Source organism: Tachypleus tridentatus, chromosome 13, assembly GCF_004210375.1.
Source record: "Tachypleus tridentatus isolate NWPU-2018 chromosome 13, ASM421037v1, whole genome shotgun sequence".
Classification (NCBI taxonomy): domain Eukaryota; kingdom Metazoa; phylum Arthropoda; class Merostomata; order Xiphosura; family Limulidae; genus Tachypleus; species Tachypleus tridentatus.
In genome coordinates, this window is record NC_134837.1 from 131035600 (window position 1) to 131058896 (window position 23297).

The window sequence follows — 23297 nt, forward strand, 5'->3', positions numbered from 1 at the left end:
TAGATCGGGTGGTAACTTCATCATGAACTTGTTTCCACACTTGAAGCCCATTGGTGCAACTGAGAAACGTGGTCTTGGTGGTGGAACTACTGTCTGTTCTTCGGTGAGTTTTTCTTCGCTGGTCTGTGATGCTTTGTTTCTTCTCGAGATTTTGGTTTGAGTTTTCTGCGTGGAGGTAGATTGTTTTTCAGTTTGTGCTGTCGCGTCGATGGTTATCTTCGTAATGGTTTGAGTCTGGCTGGTTGTTGAATTCTGTGGAACTAGGATTGAAGTCTGGCAGGAACTGTCCTTTTTTCTTTCTTGAACTACTGGAATTTGGCGTGTTGCTAACAATGGGTGTTGTCTTCTTCTGAGTCGGGTTGTCTGAATCCGTCTTCATGTTTCTTCTAATACGGTCTGGACTCGGCGGTATTTTGGTATTTTCTTGTTGGAAGATTTCCGTTGGTTGTTTGCGATATCTGGGTGCTTGGTTTGAACCATTCTTGAGTGGTCGTCGATGTGGGCGTTCGGCTCTAAAATGAAATATTTGATAATAGCAGCCATCTCGTAAAATACAGTCGGCACTGTACTTCGATGTTGTTACTATCTTCATGAAGTGTGTGGGATGATTACTGTTCTTAGAATAAATTCGATAAACTGCGTATACCTTGGCTTGTATTTGGGGTTCTATGGTTTGTCTAATTTCTTCTGGTTGAATTGATGGGTCGACGCCCCCTGAGGAATACAGAATAAAGATTGACTGGACTTTTCGTCGGGGAACAACTTACTTTAAATTCAGTGTTCCATGGCTGGCACAGATAGGTTTGGTCTGCAGTAGTAGCTGGTTGGATGAGGATTCCTCCCCGGCGTAAAATACGGGTCCTGGACGGTTCGATGGTTGCCCCAGGCTTGGCTCGGGCGATCAACGTGGCGACTTGGTACGGCGGTAAGCCGTCGACGATTACGGGCGGCACTAACGGCCTGACTGGCGAGGATGAACGTTTCGTTCTGAATAGCATATTTGCACGTCTAATTTGCTCGGTGGCTAGCTCAAGTCAGTGTGTGTGCAGGTGTTGTCGGTCTTTTATAGTGTTTTGGTGGGTTGTGGAGAGTGTGTTATGATTGGTTGCATTATCACCGTTTCTGATTGGAGGAGAGATTTCCTGTACATTCAACCAATGGCAGCCACAGGTTACTCACCTCTAATCCGGAATTTCTGTTTGGTGAAGGTTTAATGGTGTTTATATAAAATGATTCTTTCATTTTACTTGTCTTCCAGAATTTGTCTATGTCGATAATTCTAATTTTCTCACAGTTTATTCTGTGTCTAATTGACGTGACGTACTCTGCAATGGCTGAATTTTGTGTTTTCATGAGTCTTGTACTGTATTTATGTTCTTTTATTTTTGTCGCGAGTTTCCTTCCCATTTCTCCAATGTATATATCGTTGCAGGAACACGAAATTTCATAGATGACGTTTTTGAGATTTAGGTTGTGATTAAACGTAACTAGAAATAAACTGATTATTATTTTGTAAGATCGTATTTATCTTGACAGGATTCTGCAGAAATCTTACCTTTTTTCAAAACCTGTGAAAAGTTTGTAACGAGGGATCCACTGGTAGAAAATAAAGCTTGTAAATGGTTTAAATTGGTAATAAGAAAAATATCTTTTAGTTATATTATTATCTTTACAAGTCCTCTCTAAACTATATTAAAATCTATGTAAATTGAACTAAAAAAGCCACAATGGTGTGGCAACACCTGGAAATCAACTAAAATTTGTAGTATCATACTTTGTTTGTTTGGTTTTGAATTTTGCACAAAGCTACACGAGAGCTATCTGCGCCAGCCGTCCCAAACTTAGCAATGTAAGACTAGAAGAAAGGCAGCTAGTCATCATCCCTCATCGCCAACTCTTACCAACGAATAGTGGATTGATTGTACCATTATAACGACCCCACGGCCGAAAGGGCGCGCATGCTTGGTGTGACGGGGATTCGAACCCACGAGCGCCTTAACCCCTTGGCCATGCCGAACCAGTATCATACTAGACCAGCAATAAAGGTACTAATACATACTGAGATATTTTGATTTTTTCAACATAAATAGTTCTTTTTTAATTCTAGTCTTCAATTATTTATTCGTGCGTTTGTAGAAATGTTGCTCATAAATTCAGATTTGGTTTACTAGGTGAAGGCTTTGAACGTTTAATTTTTATATATATTTTTTTCAATATGAGAACGATGCATGCTCCCTTATTCTTTGTCGGAGATTCATTGTAACATTTTGAATTGATAAGACGAATATATTTATAAATATAATGTAAAAATGTATCTCAGAACAATTGATATGGGTATTAACACTTTTACCAAAATAAAGCAGGAAACAACGTTTCAACCTTCTTAAGTTTGCAAACTCTCATTGTTAACCTGGAGATGACTTAAGTTTATCTTTCAAGGAATTTGCACAAGGAAAAGAAGAGTCTGAAGGTACTTTGAAATTATTCGAGAAAAAATTGGTGAGTGTGTAATATTATCATAGTACAACAACTCCTGACTCTTTTCACAAGCACAAAGAAACTGTAATGTTTCAACCAGAAAAATAAACTTTTTTATATCTTTTTGTCAGCATTTCCGGCCCAAAGTTTACGTTTTGATTAAGTCTCTTAAATTGCGAACAACGCGTTATGCCCAGCCATTATTATGCAAGAGTCTTTCTTTGATATGTTATTTAGCTTTTGTGTAGTAAATCTAAAGGATAATAATAAACGATTTTTACATTTTTCTGTAACTAACTGGTACATTTATGTTTTAATGTCTGATGAAAATAATCCGTCAATACTAGTCGTAGATTTTTATCTTTTTTTTTTCTCATCGTGTGTTTTGTGTGTTTTCTTACAGCAAAGCCACAAAGGGCTATCTGCTCAGCCCACCGAGGGGAATCGAACCCCTGATTTTTCTCAGCGAGGAACCTTATTGTGTATTATAATGGTTTAAACGTATTTTTTTGTAATTTCAAAATAAAAAATTAGAAAAACTAAATTAAAATTATTGACTTAAAAACACAAAATCGCCAGACATTAAACTATTTGGGATTAAGATCTTTACGAAAAGAAGATAAGTAGATAAATATGCACGTGTGTGTTTATTGATCAAAGATTAATAAAAAAATTGTGTTAAAAGAATCGACCACATCACGTGCAGCTGTATAAAAACAACTACTAGCTTTATTCTTAGAAACTTGTGTTTATTGTAAATGTCTTCACTTTCTGTCAAAATTTGTTTCAGTGTGTTACCATTAACGTTTATTCTTTTGTTCCATTTTGAGGATAGTTTCAAATGAAATCTGTTAAGTATTATAATTTATTTCTGACAAGTCTCCAATTTATTATGTTACTGTAGCTGACCAACAATACTATATTACTGTGTCTCGACTAAATTTACATCAATTAGACGAGATTCTCGAACGTTCAACAATATTCAAAGATATGCTAGTGTTTTCGTAAAATATATATTATTGATTCTTACTATCGAGAATCTTCTATAAATGTCGAAAACAGACGGAACTCACGTAATACACATCCATCGATATACACCACCTACATCAAACTGAAACAAACGCAGATATTAAAATAAACGTATAACAGTAAATTCGTTACAAATCCTACTGTGTACATGGTATATTGATCTGCTTTTTTCTTGCACACAGTCTTAAGATTATTTTGTCGGTACTCCTTCTGTGATACTTTACACGTCTATAATTTCTGTGTGATATAAACATATTTACTTCCTGCAGTAAGGAAACTAAAGCTATAAAACTTTCAGATGGATATTCATTTCAATTATAGTTTGTTTTTACTGTTAGATTAACTACAGACAAACAAACTCATCCAATCCACATCCAGGAGAAAAAGGAAATAAAAAAATTGGAATGGTATAGATTTTTTCCTGAATTAATCAGCACATAAATAAGACCAACATAGTAATTATTTTCAAAATAAATCATATTAAACACCTTCAAAATGCATCATACCAAATATCTTCAAAGCATGTTATACTAAATACATGCAATGTGTATCATACTAAGTACACCTTTGTGCAAATTAATTAATTTTAAAATATTTTCAGCATGGCGGCCGGTGTAGGTTCACTGGACCCGCTGATTTCCTTTAATAGTCATTTTTTTTCACACACACGGCGTCATTAGCTGTGTTTTGCAGTACGGTCGATCTATTTTTTGGATATATGACGAAATTTTGAGGAATATTACGTCATTCGAAATTACGTTAGAAGGGCAAGAAGACCAGTCAAAAACAACTTCTTACCAACTCAATGAAGAAAAAAACGGTATCAAATACAAGAACTGGACGCAAGAACAATAGAGGAAGGTGTTATTCAGTGACGAGACTCATTTCTTCGTACAGGGTCAAAGAAGTCTGCATGTTCACAAATCTTCAGGTGCGAGAATTCGAGAATCTCACATCAATAAGTTCGTAAAACATCCCTTAAAGAAGATGTTTTGGGGCTTTTTCAACTACTATGGCGTCGGAGGCTTACATATCATAGAAGGTATGATGCGAGGACCACAGTACATCGAAGTTTTGCAGAGAAGAGTCGTTCCAGAATTGAAAAAGAGATTTTCAGATGGAACTGGCATTTTTCAGCAAGATCTGGCTCCGTGCCACACATCGAAACTTGTGAAGAATTTTATGACTACGACGCGAAGAAAGGTGCTGGACTGGCCTGGAAACACTTGGGACTTAAATCCTATTGAAAATCTTTGGGCGATTTGTAAAGAAAGACTTCGGGGAAAAGACTGTGCTACGAAAGTTGAGCTAATTGAGGCCATAATTTGAGGTGTGGTACCGCGATCCAAAAATTAGTAAATATTGCAGTCAACCCGTGGACTCGATGCCAAAGCGGATTGATGATCTACTGAAAAATAAAGGCGATCATATCATGTATTAATTTGTGAGTAATTTTTGGATTCTCAGAAATAAAACGCAAAAAATTGAAAAAAAAAAGTAATGTTCCGTCTTGTTTCAATTAATTTGCACAAGGGTGTACTTCCAAAGTTGTCACATTAAATATCTTCAAAGTATATAATACTACCGGCCTTTCAAGAATACGTAAATTAACATGTTTCGTAAAAACGTATTTCAAGGAATCGCGTAGTGGTTTATCGAAATTTTTCGTAAAATGTTGTTTTATATATATATATATATATATAATAATAAAGAACAATGGATTTGTGTACGTTTGGATGGATTTGTTTTTTCTGGGAATTGAGGGGACGCTGATTTGTTGGAGAGAAGGCATTTCCTGTGTTGAATTATCTATACATAAAGTTTCTTTGCAGCGTCGATTTTGCATTCGTTTGCTCATAAACTGAACCTACAAAACTTCGTTATGTGCACGCAATCTGTTGAAGGTGCTGTATTAGAAAACGTGCAATATCCTCAGTGTATTCTTACAAAATAGCAGATATATTGATGTATATTAATTTGAACTAACGGCTATTTGTGTTATACAGTTTAATTGGACTTGCGTGTTGTTTTTCCGTGGGGTGAGGCAATATTAATAATTATGTGCCAAGTAGAAACTTATTTTTAAGGAATATGATATTTTGTTTCTTTATAAGAACAAAACATACAATCACAACAAAACCTTTTGTTCAGAATAGATTAACTACGTTGCAATGATGTTACCAGATTGTATGCAAGAATACAGATAAGAAGGAAACTTTGTGTAGTAGACAAGATAAGGTTGCCCAAACAACGTATAAAAGTTAGTACGTTAACATAAGAAGCTCTCTTAGGGTTCAAGGAGATGTTGGTAAAGAAGGCGTTTTGTACTTCACCCTTGTGGGTAAGCTAAAGAAATCTGAATATTTTGTGTTACCATATGATTTAGATAGTACACAACATTAGTAGGTGTTTTATTGTTTCTTATAATTCCATTAACAACAGTATTACGAGTTAATAGTGAATTCGTGGTTATTATGTTAAAAGTAATCCTTGATGACGAGAAACCCACTTGAAATAAAAATGTATCTAAGAACGGTTGTTATGGGTATTAACACATTTTTATTGATAAGGATAGAACAACGTTTTGACCTTCCTAGGTAATCTCTCTCTCTCTCTAGGTGTTTGGGTATATAAATTTTGTATACCCGAAAGGGTCTGGTGCACTAGACCTCTTCCTCCCTTCCTTTTCATTGTTAGAGTGGACTTGTTAGTATATAAGTAAATACATGAGGGCCAGAATGATGAAGATAACTTAGGCCCTTTTCAGGGCAAAGTCTATAACACAAGTGGCCTGTTTTATTTTAGCACTAGTATATACATGTATATATATATATATTATTATTATTATTTTATTGATTTTTTCATACTTAATTTTAACTTAATGATCTAATGTATAAATTAAATAGGGAGAGGTGTTTAGGACTCTCTTTATCATATATGCAATACCTGTCTAGTTCGCATAACAGCTCATTTTTTCTGCAATTTTTATCCAGATATTTTATTGTACCATGTAGAAGTCTATATGGTATTGTTTGTGTGTTAGAGTATTTGTGCATGAACATTGGTTTTAGGTACCCTATATGCTGTTGTAATTAATGTATTCTGTAATGTTTGTTGTTTGGTTAGCAGTTGTTTCTTTACGTTAATCTATGCAAGAGCTGCATAGTCTACAACTGGTCTTATATATGTTTTGTATATTTTAAGGATGTTTTCAGGTTTTGTTCCATGAATTTTTTTCCAGTTAGACTCCTATCATAGTTTATTCGTCACCAAATTTTAGTTTTTATGTTATTTACGTGTTTTATCCAAGTAAGTTTAGAATCATATGTTAACCCTAAAAATTTTGAAGAAGTTTGGAGAAGCTCTCCGTTTATGTAGATCTGGGGTTGAACTTTTTGATGTTTTGTTGATATTGAAAATATCATTAATTGTGTCTTCGCTGTGTTTATTTTAATTCTATGTTTTTGGCAGTATTCACTTAATCAGTTTAGTTGTGGTTGTAAGTTAGTGGCTGCTATTTCTGGTGTAGGGGCACATTTCTAGATTGCTACATCATGAGCGAACTGTGACGCGTATCCATGGTTTGGGTCTTTAAGTGGCATATTATTTACATACATGATAAAGAGAATAGGACTAACCACCCCAGCTTGAGGGACGCCAGCTTCTGGAGTGAAGAACTCCGAGAAAGTTCCCTCTACGTTTATTCTACATTTTCTATTTTCCAAAAAGTTAAATAACCAGCAAATAATTCCTCGCGGTAGTCCCATTTCGTACATACGGAACCATTGTGACATACAGTGTCGAATGCTTTCTCGATATCGAGGAAGCAAGCGACAATGCATTTTATTCTTTTTTATTAAATCTATTTATTATCGTTTCAGTTAACCAAATGAAATGATCTGTTGTTTGTCTAAATTTTCTAAATCCGCTTTGTTCTTCTGGTAATTTTGAAGTAATCTCCAAAAATGTGAAGAGTCAATTACTTATTATTTGTTCAAGAATTTTACCTGCACAGTTGGTCAGGTTGATTGGTCGATAGCTATTTGCCTTATTAGCTGGTTTTTCTTCTTTGTAGAACATTAATATATTATCTTCGAAGAAACTGGGATGTATCCAGAGTAGAAAAATAAATTAAAGATAGCTTATAGGTGGTCAAATAATTTTGGGGTGCCTTTTTTGAGGAGAATTGTTTGTATGCTGTCATTTCTTGGTGATTTGTTTTTTGAGTTCTTGATTGCCCGTCGCGCCAAAAATGCTCGCCCTTTCAGCCGTGGGAGCGTTATAATGTAACAGTCAATCCCACTATTCGTTGGTAAAAGAGTGGCCCAAGAGTTGGCGGTGGGTGGTGATGACTAGCTGACTTCCCTCTAGTCTTACACTGCTAAATTAGGGATGGCTAGCACAGATAGCCCTCGAGTAGCTTTGTGCGAAATTCAAAAATACAAATACAGTTCTTGATTGCTTGTTTGAGTTCAGTTGATGTGATTTTTTTGGTGAGCAATAGAGTATTATAGTCATAAGTATTATCAGTAGTATTATTAATGATATTGATTGGAAACTATGGTTTATATTATTCAATGTTATTTGTTACATGGTTGTTTACTTTGTTGTAGAAATAGTTGTTCATGTCTGGGTCATTATGTGTTTTGTTGTTGATGTCTAGAGGCTTCTGCTTTTTCTTTGTTGGTGCTCGCTAAAGTGTTGTTATGTTCCAGTTTAGGGTAATTTCTTGAAGTGGCTTCATTGTGAATCATTTCAGGTGCGACCAAAATGGAAGGTCATCTTCAGGTCAAGAAAGAGAGAATTTGAATGCGACCGTTGATAGACACATGCCTTAGGGACGAGAGTATAAACGGGTACAGGATTGTTAGGGGCGTTGCAAGTGGATGTTACGTTATTAATTAGTATAAATATAAAGGTGTTTCTTTATATTGTTTTAATTTTGGTTTTAGTTGCTGTATAAGTTGGGCTACTTTGATTTTGTGTTTATTTATATTTGTTTTCCTACTTAATAACTGGGTGTCTTCTGTGGTCATGTTGTGTTTATTTAATTTGCAGTGTTCAGAAACGTGTGAACGTGTTTTTTGTTCTTTGAATCTGGTTTTCATTTTTCTGCTTGTTTCTCCAATTTAGAAGTCGTGGCAGTTGTTGCATTGTATTTTATAAATTATGTTGGTGTTGTGTTTGTCAATGTAGTTTTTGCATAGTTTTGTACCTGTTTTTTAATAAATTTGGTGTTTACTGGAATGTTGTGTTTTGTTATAACTTATTTGCAAATGTTGGTTATTTTTTCGCTGATGTCAGGAACATATGGTATGCAGCAGCATAAGGTTTTGTAGTTTGTTGTATCTTGGGATTTATTGTTGTTGGTCTAGGTGTGTGCGTATAATTTTTTCTACGGTTTTTTGAGGAAATTTGTTGATGTTGATGAATTGTTGTTTCATTATGCTGATTTCATCATTAAATTTATTGGGTGAGCATAGTTTTATGGCTGTGTTTATTTGGTTTCTTAATATGTTGAGTTTTTGTTTTGTTTCATGTGCTGAGTCCTAGAGAATGTATAATCCAGTATGGGTGATTTTTCTGTGGATTTCTGGTTTGAATTGTGTATGAGTTCTAGTGATTTTGAGGTTTAAAATTCTATTTGGTTAGTTTTTTGTGTTCACGGGTGAACTTAATGTTAAGATGTATCGAGTTAACGAGATTGAAAAACCTAAGTGTGTATTCTGTAGATGTGAATCCAGGAATTGTATCATCAACATACCTGTACCAGTATAGTGGTGGGTGTAAGGCTGAATTGATCGCTTGAGATTCAATCTGTGTTATAAAAATGTTGACTAGAACTGGTGACGTGTGATACCCCATACTTGGGCCATTTATTTGGAGGTAATTATGGTTATTGAACATAAAGCTAGTTGTGGTGGTAGTGAATTCTATAAGGGTTGCTAATTGGTTGCTGAGGGAGTGTATCAATGGGTTGAGGTCTTGGATATAGTTTTAAGGTTATCTTCCAGGCTTCAGTTGTTGGGACTTCTCTAAAGAGTAAGATTACATCGAAACTGGTCATTAAAGCTTTATGATTTAGTCGATTAAGATTAGACTTGAAATTAAAAGAGTATTTGAAAAAGGAGCCGGCTGATGTTACATATTTAGAAAATGCCCACGCTATATATTTACCGAGGTTGTAGTTAAATGATTCGTAGGTCGACATTACGGGTTGTAGTGGACAATCAGGTTTGTGAATGCCGTTTTGTTGTGGTGTGCGTGAGTCGGTCTTTCGTAGGTAAAAATAAATGTTTTCTGAAATTATGCTGGTTTTATTATTTGTTGTAGAATTTTGTTTAACTGGTTTTCATGTGTTTTTGTTGGATTTGTGTTTATTAATTTAAATTTGTTTGTATCTGACACGATGTTGTTTATTTTTTGAATGTATTCATTTGTGGTCATTGTAACTATAGCATTGCCTTTATCTGCTTTTAGAATTTTGATGTTGTTGTCTTGTTTTAAGTTGATTTTAGAATTTATATCTTTTTGTATGAGGTTGTTTTTGAGATTTATTTTCTGTGAAATTATGTTGATAGTTTTGTATGAAAATTCTTTCAGAAAGTTGTTTAAGATGCTGTTTTGAGGTGTTTCAGGAAAATAGATGTTTTCGGTTTTACCTGGAAAGATAGGTTGTTGATTGCCGGTAGAATCATTATCGAATTTGTCTTCTTTATAGTGGTTGTTTTTCGTTGTTTCGTTGGTGTTTTTGGTTTGTCTAGAGTGGATCACCAGTCTTCTAGCTAGGTCTTCCAGGCACGCTTTCATTTCGATGGATGGAATATTTCTAGGTGTTACTGCGAAGTTGAGTCCTTTGTTGAGTAAATATATTTCTTCATTGCTTCATTGTTGGTCGTACCTGTTAATTACGAAGTTTGTTGGTGGTTCGTCGTTATGGCGTCTTTTTTGTTGTCAGCACCTTAATTTATCTTGTTTCTTGTTGTGGCGGACCTTCTTGTTTTATCGTTCTTGCTACTGAGTTGAATGATGTTACGTTGTATGAGTCCATAAATGTCTGGTTAAATGCAGTAGGCCAGTTGATAGTCTACATTATTTTTTTGTTTCTGTAGGTCATTTAGTTCTTTATATTTCGAGTTTAACATGGTAGTTTTTTTTATGTAAATTATGGATAATGTTTGTACACTGGGTAAAGTTCTTCGATAGTTTTATCTTCACAAAATTATGGATTAGTTTTCTTCTCTGCACTGTTGAATAAAATAAATGTCATTTCTTCTATTGATGATTTTTGATTTAAGTTTATTAGTTTCGTTAGGAATGCACGAGCGTGAAATAATAATTAATAACCATAACAACCATTCTGAGATACACTATTTTGTTAAAAGGTCCTTTATTTATAAAACCTCAATGTTTCACAATGTAGGGGTAACCTCTTCGCTTGTTTTAAGGCCTAGCATGATCATGTGGTTAGGGCGCTCGACTCGCAGTCTAAGGGCCACGGCTTTGAATCCCTGTCACACCAAACATGCTCGCCGTTTCAGCTGTGGGGGCGTTATATTGTGGAGGTCACTTCCACTATTCGTTGGTAAAATAGTAGCTCAAGAGTCAGCGGTGGGTGGTAACGACTATCTGTTTCCCTCTAGTCTTACACTGCTAAATTATGGACGGCTAGTAAAGATAATTCGTGTAGCTTTGTGCAGAATCAAAACAAACAAATCTACCTATATTAATGTCGGGTTATAGTATTGTAATTTGCTACTTTATTCATTGTTGAAGTGGTATATTGATAAGCTTTTCATTAATGATAATATCACTAATGTGATTTGTTATTTAATTGCTTACTGAGTACATTTAATTACTCTTGCGAACTTTTGTTGTAGGACGTGAGGGAAATTAAATTTTTTGTCTTTAGGTTTTTCTGTTGTTTTTTTTAACAGTTTTTCATATACCTTGATTTGACATTATTGTTTAAAAGCCTACATATTATTTATTAAATTCTAATACGATGTGACCCGATAAGGCCAGGTGGTTAGAACGCTGGACTCGTAATCTAAGGGTCGCGGGTTCGCATCCTCGTTACAGTAAACATGCTCGCTAGTTTAGCCGTGGGGGCGTTATAATATTAGGACCAATCCATAAATTCCAAACTCTAACCTTCTCATCACATATGAGAGCCAACTTCAATGTTATTAAAAACCAAGATTTGTCATACACTTTTGTACGAATTTTGTTATGTTTCCCGTATTTCCCAACATCAGATTTCTAAATAAGAGTTCCGTAATATATTGTAGGATCTCCAGACATCGTGGTACACAGACTGGCCAGATTTAACGCCATGTTTCCAACAGACTATTCTTATATATGTACCTTGTGGCTTTCTGTGGCTGGCTGTTCCAGTGGAGCTCTTCAGAACCAGACATATGAAGGATTGGAACCCTCCGTGGACCTTACTGAATATAGTGAAATTTGTAAGTTATTTGTATGATTATAAAACCAAAACAGTAAAACTTACAAAACTTGACATTACAAATTTCCATAATAATTCTTCTGACAGGAGAGTTTCAAATTATTTGTACTTTTAATAAAACTGTGTGTAAAAAATGATATACACATTGTTAACAGTAGAGTTTGTGTAATATGTAAATCACAGAATGTTTGTACTCTGGACAAAACAGTGTGATAAAGACGGCATGTCCATTGTTGACAGCAGAGTTTGGTCAATATCAGATAGGTGGTAGGTAGCACTGCCTATGTAGGGATGGTACAGATTGCTCATCAAAATGGCATTTTAAATATTTCCTCAACAAGTTGTCATAATGTTAAAAAACTGTACAGTATTACCTGTTATAACATTATTTATATCATGACTAAATCACAAGTTCTGAGAATTTCTGTAAACACCACAGCAAAAAGTTTGAATTTCTTCTTCTTCTTTCTTCTGCTTCTTTTTTTATTGTCTTCTACTGAGAGGTACATCTACAGACTTCTGCTGCTAGAAACCTGGTTGTTTTAACAACGTCTTTTTTAATACATGATAACTCAAAAACCAGAACAATGGTGTCAACCAAATTCACTAGAGGTAGCATAGTCTCAAAGAGTGTGTACATTTTTATAAGTGCTGTTAACTAGCAGTAATTTAAAAAAATACATACTTGCAGTGTAGACAATGTTATTATTACCCCCTAAAGTTAGTTCTTTTACAGACATTTGGTGTCCCTTTAAAAATCTTAAGTACATGGTGAAGCAGGAAACACCAGCCAATCAAATATAAATAATAAATATTACAATTGGAACCTCACTGTATTTAGAACTTGGTTATCAATACAACCTTTCTATGTCTATTGAAACTCTGTATTAAAAACAAGTAAAGAAAAACTTTTAAAGAAGGAATAGCTGATATCAATCTTCGACAAACAATGCAAACAATTTTTTTTTAGATTCTTTGAAGACTTTACTGCTTACACAGATGAGGATTAAGGTATAGATTTGATATTTAAGAATTTTCAGAAAGCATTTAACAAGGTTTTACATAAAGGGTTATGTTAACACAAGTATCAAACATTTAAAAATATTTTTACTTGAAAATTGCCCCTTCATCTCTCAAGTGGTTCAGCAGTATGTTTCTGGATTTATGCCACCAGAAATCACGTTTTGATACTCATGGTGGGTTATCTGCGCTAACCGTTCCTAATTTAGCAGTGTAAGACTAGAGGGAAAGCAGATAGTCATCACCACCCACCGCCAGTTCTCGGGCTACTCTTTTACCAACAAATAATGGGATTGACCATCACATTATAACGCCCCACGGCTGAAATGGCGAGCATATTTGGTGCGAAGGGGATCTAATGGAAAGAGACTGGTAGTCAGGAAGCTGTTTTCTTTAATGATAGATTCTGAAATTATAATAAGCAGTTTTCATGGACAAGTAGTCTTTATCCTTTTAATAACACTGAACACATCGAATGCTATTTCTACTCGAAAGAAAAGTTCCCAATTATACTTTCATATTCTATAATAATAAACAAGTCATAATGCTATAAAAAAATATATTTATGGTCTGTTACATATTATAAGTTATATCGGATGATCCTCCAAGTTATTATATTATATATTACGATTGCAAATAGCCTGAAACTGAAGTAAATTGTTATTTGGATTTAGAAAATAATTAAATGTTGATGTGTATCAAATATATGATATTTCCCAAGTAAGATTGATGGACAGTTTTCTTTCTTAAAACAAATATATTTTCATATGAAAACAATAATACAATTTTTAATACTAGTTATTATAAATAATGATTTATATACAAAAGTTTTACAAACTTACAAACAGTATTGAGTCTTCTATCCAGTGTAGAACTTCCTTGTCATCTTAGCGACATTCAAAAGAAGTGAATTAATTCTGAGTTGATATAGATACAATTCGCTTAACGGGGAGCTGGTAGCTGTCGCTGATTACACGTGAGTTTTTTAGCGCTGAAGTTATAAAATGTCTTCGTAAAAACACTAACTTCCGATGTTAATCCGTTGAAATTAGGTGATTTGTAATGTTCGAAATCTATAAACATTCCTGGCCATATATCTTTAGTTTTCCGCTTTAATAATTGCTGATCACAGTTATAGTTTCCTAGGTTTATAGTATACCGACTGTAGCAAACCAACAATATAAACAGTTTCTTGGCGCGTGGGTTTATAGACATAAGCGAAGTTGTTGAAAGTGCGTTTGGCAATAATACTGGCAGTCACCAGTATTTACATACACGCATAGTTGATACTTGTATTTGAGAATCTACAACTGCAATGAATAGGCGGGAATTTCTCAATAGACATATAACAGTGTAAATAACCAGCATTTCTAAATATTTATTTAACGGAAACAAAAATCAGTATTAAAGTAGATATATAACAATATTCATTATACTTTCTGTACTTGTTTTTGCACATAAAGCTTTTTCTAGAGTAAGAAGTTTTGATTTTGAACGAATAACTAGAAATCCCCTTTTAAAAAGAAAAACCGTTTCAATAGAGATACTAATTTGACTGCAAATGTTTTGTGGGTATTTGGTAGTTCTCGCATGATGTGAGGTAATACATCCAAATTGTTCACGGACAAAACATATTTTATCTCAACAGAATAATAAAGAAACAAAGGTTATTATAGAGAAATAAACTAAGTGATTTGCTTGGTCATATATTATATAAATAATGCATGGAGTTAAAATAAAAGAACAAATTTGAGAAAACAACATTTGCATTAAAATAAAAGTCTGTATGTTTTCTTGTAGTAAGGCCACATCGGCCTATCTACTGACTTTACCGAGGGGAATTGAACCCTTGATTTTAGCATAGTAAATCCGTAGACTTACCGTTGTACCATTGGAGAACATTAAAATAAGAGAGTTGAAAACACATGGTATGTCTGCATTCTGTAAAAACAACGAATAAAGGAAAACAAAAGGCTATGCTATGTCAAGGACAAATAAATAAACTTTTGTGGAAACCGAACGCGGTGTACAGTCAGATACACTATCTACATATCTTCTAATTTATCAGCCAAATGCAAGAATAATACTCCTTGTTTAAATTCGCTTACTTGTCTTTTTAATAACGAAGTGAAACAAATGCCATACTTATTATAACATATAATACGTTTTACATGTTGATAAAAAGCTCAAGGTTTTACTCGTGAATGTTGCGTTCTGTCAAACAGAACTGAGCAATTTATATGGGAGTGCATTGTTAAAGGTAGAAATGAAAAACGACGTATTACTAAAACAAATTTAGTATTATGTAAGCCAACGTTTTGTCATAACGGCTTCATCGGGGTAAACAAGAAAATTGCAAACCAGTTTAAGCCTAAATCGATTAAGCCTTGATTGCTTCGATGAAGTCGTAATGGCGAGTCGTTGATTATAGTCTCACCATTTTACGAGTAGGATAACCAGGTAAATGTTAATTGTTTTTAACTCTGAAATCACTTTTCAAGCGTTCACTGCATATAAACTCCCATATTCTACTACTAACACCATTTAAATTCATCATTGCAATTAGCAAGCAAAATAAGATATGTGAATTTTTTTCAGGCGTCTTGGGATTTTTTATGGCAAAATCACATTAGCTATCTGCTGTGTCTAGTGCAGGAAATTCAGTTACGGTTACGAGTCCACAGACTTACTTCTCCCACCGGCGGATGGCATTGTGGGCTAAAAATATATATATGTAGATTTGATCAAATAATTTGTGGCCCAGGATATCTGTTTTATCTAACATGTTTCAAATATTTGGGAAATTCTTTATAACTTAGAAGTATTTATAGTTTGTTTGATATGTGTATATACCTATAATTACATGTTTAATTTAGAAAAAAATGCAAATAACCATTGAAATGTGAGATTGAGGTAAAATACGTAATTTTTTTAAATTGAAAATCGTTTCTGCTCTATTCACGGGCACTCACAGAAAAACGTTCAAGAGGGGAGCAAAACATACATGTAGAGGATCAGCTTTTACAGGGTAAGTTAGCAAACTAAAATAATATGTTATGTGTGCTTAAGCACAAACACAAATTTACAATTTTAATAAAAATTACTTAGAATACATAGTTTAAATAACATGCTAAGTTTACATCATAATACATTCAAATTTTTGAGACATTTAAGTGGGATAAATTCCCACTTTTGCCCCTTCTTGCAGATGCTCATGATTATATCGTTGATTTACTTTTATTTCATGTATAGAAATTGCATGTAAAAGTCATAGTTGTGTGATAAATATAATTTTTATTTAAACAGGTTGCAAATTTACTTCTTTTTGGATTGAGCTCAGTAGAAACAGGTGCATCTATAAAGCTGTATGTAGAAGATAATGGAATACCTGTTGCCCATATGTGTTCAAATTGTGTGGAATCTTTAACCTTTGTAAGTGTTTATTCTATATTTTATTCATCAAGCTTTCTTAACTGATTCATTAGTAATATTATTAATTAATTATTCAACAAAAATAAACATGGTACCTTGTGAAAATATGTAAGATATGTACAATTGAGGAGTTAGAAAATTTGGTCTCAAAGATTGTGTCCCAGAATATTTGGCCCTCTTGTTACCTTCTATGATGAGCAAAAGGAAGAAACACTTGGGCAGACAGAAATTGCATATATGTGTCATGACCTTTAAAAAAATAGAAAATATTAGATAGTGAACACGTGCATCAAGAACATTCTGTAACAGTAGGATCATAGCGATAAAATGACTTTTATAAAGGTAATCATGCATAACCAGATTATGTTTACTTAACTCTTATAATTGTGCTTTTTGACATTAAATTTTTAAATTAGTCCAGAATTAGTTGTGATTTCATTTAACCATATAATTAATTTTGTATTTATGTGTCTCAATGTTTGTAGATTTTAGCTTGTTATTTACTGCTGTACGAAAAGAGAAAACAGATAATGTCATCAGGAACATTTGTAACATTTTGGTTTTTCCTAACTCTTTGTGGAGCTGTTTCCTATAGATCTGTGATACATCAAGTATTCTATGAGGTAAACCTGAACCTTTTATTTAATAGGAAGTAATTGTGTAAATACATTGTGTTTTTTTTTGCCAGATGCTGGTTGCTAATAAGTTGTAGTTGTTTTTAAGTATTATGTGCATCTTACTTCCTGCTCTGTGCAGTTCACACTAACAAATGTTTGATTAATAAGATTGTTTCAGGTATATATTTTAGAACAGTAAACGAATCAGTTAATGTAAGTAGTTAATGCACAATAAGTTGATTTTTAATTCTTATAATTAACTTTTTTTGTAGCACACATGCCCATTGTAAGTCAACATCTTTGTATGTTTAATGTTGATTCTGTAGTTACTATAAGGTTTTGTGTTATAAGTTTCTATGAGACACTTGCATTTTGATAGGTTTTTAATTAAATACATCTGCCCTTTGTTCTGTTTCCTTCATTTCATTGTTGACTTTTGAGCCATTTATGATGCAAATATAAGGTTTTTTTTAATATAAGATTTTTAAGTGAATATGAAAAGTTTTTAACATGTTTTTGTGAATAATTAGGCTAATTATGATAGTCTTTTTTTTTATGCCCAACTTTACATGAGTACACCAGCTGGTAGAACTGTCTGTAAGCATGGAATTGAGGCATTATGAAAGAGTGGGTGAGAGCATAAATGGGTGTGAAAATGATACAAAGTTTTTGTGTAGTTCTGAATACATATTTTCAATTTTTAAAACCTATTTTATATAGAAGATTGTTGCTTTTGAAATTTCATTCTACTCTGTGTTGTATTATAAACAATTGTTATCAGAAAGAGTTTTTCATTTCTCAGATATATTTTCCATCAGTATGTCAAGAAACATCAAACATGGTCTACTAGCATATTAACAAAATGCTTTTATAATTTATTTACTTTGAAATGTTTTAACAGTAATTTTTCATTTTTTAATTTGCATTTTGAATAAATGAATCAACAATTATAACTAACACTGGTTTATATTAATTTAACAGTCTATTACTCTTAAGAAAATTTGACTGAGTACAACAGTAGATTGTTTTTGCATGGGTATAAGAATTAAATTTTTCGTGAGGGTATTCTAGTTGGTACCATGTGGGTGAGGGTGTCTAAGTTTATTTGTGCAATGTCAAACCAAATAAACCAATATATATGAAATGTTTCACAAGATAAGAAGTCATTATGGAACAGTCTTCTCCAGATTTAGTCCAGATCTATAACCTTGAAGCATGTTTTTTTTTGTAATGGGAAAATACGGCAGTTTCACAGTTTTGGTTTTATAACTGTGTAAAGTGCTGTTAGATTTCTACCATATTTTATGGACTGATTTAAGTTGAGACTCTCTATCATACTACAAAAATTATACAGGTCATTGAGTATTCTGCATCTGAGAAAGATTCTCTGAGTGTTCAAAAGTGAAATTTTATGTCATCCAATATCAGGATGTGGAATCTTGGAAAGGAACAATGGGGCTCAGGTATACAGTTTCTCTGATTGTTGCTATTATTGGTTTGAACTATTGTTGTACGTTTACAAGAAAGAAATGAAATGAAGTTAACATGGGTCTTCTAAGATAAAATGACATAAGCAATTCTGAGGCACCTTATTCAAAAGAGAACTGGGCACTATTATTTACAGTTTTGACCATACTAATATTATTATCTAAAGTAATTTTTTCCATTACAAATAGGTTAAGTGGTAGTATTGAATGGAATGATCAAAAGTTGTGTTTATATTTTCAGGAATATGTAGAGATACAGACTTTCCACTATAAAATAGAAATGATCTACTTCCCTCTTGTATTTTCCCAGTTGTGTCTGTCATCCTTCACTGACAGATCATATGTGAAGAAGAGTAAAAAGGTAAAATAATATATTTAACTGTAACTGCCTGTCATGCCGTTGATACTTTCTGTTTTGGTGCTGTTTATGTACAAGTTTTAGTTGAGCATTTATTGACATGATTGTTAGGGAGACTCATGATAAATAGGTTGTTATTTCCTTATACAATAAAACTGAAAAAAATGCTTTTGAATAACATGAAGTTTTGTAAAAATTGAAAGTAAATGAAAAGAGAGAAAAGCGTCAGCCTATTTTCACTAATGTAGTTCCTTTTTTGAATGATTTTATTTAATTTTTAAGTTGCCATATAAGTTGCTAGTTTTTTAATCTTTTGTCAGATTTGTATATTCTTTGCTTAATATTTATTTTATTTTACTTTTTGTGGGCTACATTAGTTAGAAAGTAACTTAGCTTTGGCATTACTTATAATAATTTCAGTGATCCTAACTAGTTTTTTTTTATATATTTTTTTAAATCTTCTGTTTTTATTTCTAACTTAATGTAAATGTTCTGTTGCTGTTAAGCATATAACATTTTATTGTTGTAAATACTGCTTAACTGGTAACAAGTAACAGTCCTTGTCTCTAGTGTCACAAAAAGTCTAAGTTAATCCATAAATTTAAATTATTTCATGGACTTTAGAAAGCTTAGTTGTGTTACACTTTTAGTTTCACTCAGACCTAAAGCTGTGAGCTATTTATATATCACCCACCAAGAAAAGTAATTATTGAGCATTTCAGCCATGCTAAGAGCTGCTCAACAATAACACATGGCAAATCTACATTTTTATTCTTCACGTTACATCATATTTTAGAATGTGAATAACAGTATGATTAATTCCTAACAATTTATTGTAGAATATCCTGTTTGTGAAATAAAATTTGGTATCTACAGTATTCACATTTGTTCTCCTGTCATTTCAAAAGTGAATGTTGAACTTTGTCAGTGTGTCAAAATTCAGTGCAGGAAGTGACTGCTGCAAACAGGGAAATAGACAAATGCTGAAACAGACTGCTTTACTCTATATACAAGATTAATATGAATCTTGTGCCAACAGATATCATGATCATTGTATCTGCAAATCTTGGTATTAGTTTGACAATCAATGTTTCTTTTAACCAGTCCTCAAATTGGTAATTTGTAAATTATGTACTTGACTGTGAAATCACTTGAATATCAAATTTGTCATTTATATTATTGGAATGTTTTTCTTTCTTTGTGTGCTATTTTAAATTATCAGTTAATAGTAATTCATGTCCAGTCTATTTAATGAGACCAAATTAACTTATTTTCACCTTTAAATGAATATATGACTTAAACTATTTTTAAATTGTTGTAGATTGTTTAGATCTATGTTTACAAATGATATTATCTCTCTAAAAACATTGCTTGGACTTGATAGTACAAGAAATGCAGTAATTCCATTAAAACTCAACTAAATTTTAACTAAACTTTCAGGTAACTTGATACTTCAGTGCAGATAGCCCTTGTGTAGCTTTGCACAAAATTCAAAACAAACAAACTTGATACTTTACATAACTTTGTATTCATTACCTACACTTATTCTAGAGCAGAGGTGTGGAACTCCATGGCCACAATTGGCCAGTGGATAACACAATTGTGGCAAGCTTAGGAATAAACTTTTTCCATCATTTATTTTTTATTGCAAATTTGGTAATCAGCAACTGCACTGACTCACATCATCACTGCCACAGACTCTGCCTATTTTGTGATGTCAGTCTGGTTGAGATGTTTGTTATATAGTGTGCATTGTTTTGCATGTGCTTGCAAACATATTTTTATTGTGCAACTGTCAAGTGTTTAAATATATTTTGTTTTTAATCCCATAATATGAAGAAGACGATAATAATAAAATTAAAATTGTCCAGATGACAGTGAACACTCAGAAAATAAAGACAATTTAATTCATTCTAGAATTACTGCTGAAAAGAGGATGGCATGTGACTGGAAACACATGAAACGAGAATTTAATGAAAGTTGTGAGTTGAAATTTGCAGTGATTGAAGCAAATAATAAATCAGTGTGTCTTTTGTGTGACAAAGGTTTTAGGTATGATAAAGTATACAACCTTAAGCAACACTTTAACAATTTTCACAACGAATTTGATGTAAAATTTCCAGTTGATAGCAAAAATCGTATATGAATGAATTTAGCCGTCTGAAAGCACAACTTCATTAACAAAATTGAGGCTTACAAAGATTTTTATCATTGATAGAACTAGTTACGTTAGCTAGTTATAAAGTAGCTTGAATTCTAGCTCGAAAAAGAAATCATTTTCTGATGCTGAACTAGTAAAAGAAATATTGATTGTGGTCATTGAAACTCTTTGGAGAATTATGATTCAAAAATAAAAGATGATATTCTTCAGAAGGTAAGTAATTTGAATTAAGTTGAAGAATAATTGTCTGCAGAATGCTAGAGTTAGTGAAAGACATAAAAAAATCAGTTGCTTGAAGAACTAAAAGACTGTTTGTATTTTTCTTTAGCACTAGATGAGTCAGTAGATGTTAGTGATGCTACATAGTTGATATTTTGGGTTTGATATGTAACTTCAGACCTTCAAGTGAGGAAAGAAATGCTTGGTGTTTGTGGATTACGAGATTAAACATGTGGAAAAAACATCTTTGAAAAATTTCTTGAAATGTCAGACAAATTCAATCTGGATTTAAAAAAAACTGGTTCACAACAGATGGCGCTTCTGCAATGACTGGGGCAAAATTACGATTTGTTTCTCTTTTGAAGCAGTATCTAATTGAAAATAATGTGAAGCCCATGCAGCCATTTTTCAATTGCACTTTGCATCAGGAAAATTTACATACTCAGATGTTTAAAAGTGATGAATTGAAAAATTTGATGGATATTGTTGTAAAATTTTGAATTATATTAGAAGTGGAAGCTCTCTCATCCATCAACAGTTTGTTGAGTTTTTGAAGAAAAGCAATGACTGTACTTTTGATGATCTTACTGATTTTGCAAATGTAAGATGGTTAAGTAGAGAAAAAGTCTTGGAATGATTTACTTCCCTATTTCCTCAAATTGTTAAAAAAGGTAAGATTGAAAATTTCATTAGTCACAGTTGTGGCCACTATAAAAATAAGTTGCCCACCCCTGTTCTAAAGTGTGTGTGTTTTCTTATAGTAAAGCCACATTGAGCTATCTACTGAGTCCACTGAGAGGAATTGAACCCCTGAGTTTAGAGTTGTAAATCCATAGACTTACTGCTGTACCAGCGGGGGACTTTAGTCTAGATATTTCTATGCCTAATATAAACTAAATTCCACATCATCAGAAATCTACATTTCTATCTTGCTAAAAAAATAAATTACAACTTTAGAAATATATATCTTACAACAGTATCTCTCTGTACATTTCACCATATGATATTACAAATGTATGCTATCTTTTGGAATGTGAATATATAGTTGATTGTTTTTTATTGGTCACAAATACTGTGTTTTGTATTATATTTTGTGAATATTCTAGTATTAATAAGTTATTTCTATCAGCTGTCTTTTTCAGTTTTTTATAATTGCTCTCTTTATAATCATAACTATGAGTTTTTCTTTCATACTTCTGATGTGAGATTTTCTGTATTTTATGAACACCTGTTGATACGTATTTGTATGTCCAATATTATTCACCTGCACATTTGTCATTACAGAACAGTGGTCAGTAATTATTACTCAAAATTCGTTGAACCTTTTCTTCTTTTTTTATCTTTAATTATTAAATAACATGTATTTTATAAAAATTATTTTTACTTTCATGTAATGCACTCTCTTTTCACTTTTGAATACACTGACTTTAATGGACATTTCTGAAATTCAAGTCAAGTTATATAAACCATTCATGTATCTTTGGGAAATTTTTGTTATATATATATGTATATATATAAGCTTATAATTAATATCTTAAAAAAAGTTCATGAGTAGTCTCAGCTGTAATTCACTTTTGCTACTTATATTTAAGTACCTGAGTTGGTTAAATACATTCCAAATGAAGAGGTAGCAGGTGGCTTAACAGTATTGTTCTGAATGTGTTAATTGATTGTTATGGAATAATAAATTAAGAGGCAAAATGCTGAAACATTTTTACATATAACGTGTAGTTGAAAAACATTGCATAATTTTACATTTGATGTGTATTTGTGTTCACATGGTAAGGATTTCCCTCGATTCGAAGATCAGTCATTTTTGTCATGGCTCACCTTTTCATGGATTTTTAGGTGAGTAGCATCTTATAAAAGGAAAATAGTTTTATTTTTTTAAGTAGTGATGTTTATTCGGGTAAATATTATTGCTGGAAGGTCAGTAAAGATAAATTAGTTTGGTAGTAGAAGACTACAGTTTGGAGATTCTGATGTTCATGTTTATTTTTATGTATTATTATAGTTATTACCATTTATA

The 23297-nt window shown here is 32.7% G+C and overlaps 1 protein-coding gene and 1 long non-coding RNA gene across 12 annotated transcripts in view; one reads left to right on the forward strand and one right to left on the reverse strand.

Moving 5' to 3' along the window:
- Positions 1 to 5698: 5698 nt before the first annotated feature.
- Positions 5699 to 23297, forward strand: part of LOC143236622 (multidrug resistance-associated protein 1-like) — an 88806-nt gene continuing 71207 nt past the window's right edge. For 4 of the 11 annotated variants that reach the window (XM_076474948.1, XM_076474950.1, XM_076474954.1 and 1 more), the window contains exons 1-6: positions 5699 to 5848; positions 11799 to 11975; positions 16301 to 16426; positions 16912 to 17049; positions 18772 to 18891; positions 23055 to 23116. In XM_076474948.1, coding sequence (XP_076331063.1) covers positions 5810 to 5848; positions 11799 to 11975; positions 16301 to 16426; positions 16912 to 17049; positions 18772 to 18891; positions 23055 to 23116 — 662 coding nt within the window. In that variant the 5' untranslated portion in view covers positions 5699 to 5809. Of the gene's footprint in view, positions 5849 to 8404; positions 8426 to 11798; positions 11976 to 15306; positions 15455 to 15968; positions 16023 to 16300; positions 16427 to 16911; positions 17050 to 18771; positions 18892 to 23054; positions 23117 to 23297 lie in introns of those variants that run through there. The other 7 variants (XM_076474951.1, XM_076474953.1, XM_076474955.1 and 4 more) reach the window with 7 other exon arrangements.
- On the reverse strand, positions 11982 to 14165 carry LOC143236624 (uncharacterized). The gene is made up of 3 exons (XR_013019628.1): positions 13837 to 14165; positions 13086 to 13349; positions 11982 to 12507 (listed from the first exon to the last, which is right to left on the reverse strand). It is a non-coding gene; the product is annotated as an uncharacterized LOC143236624 (long non-coding RNA).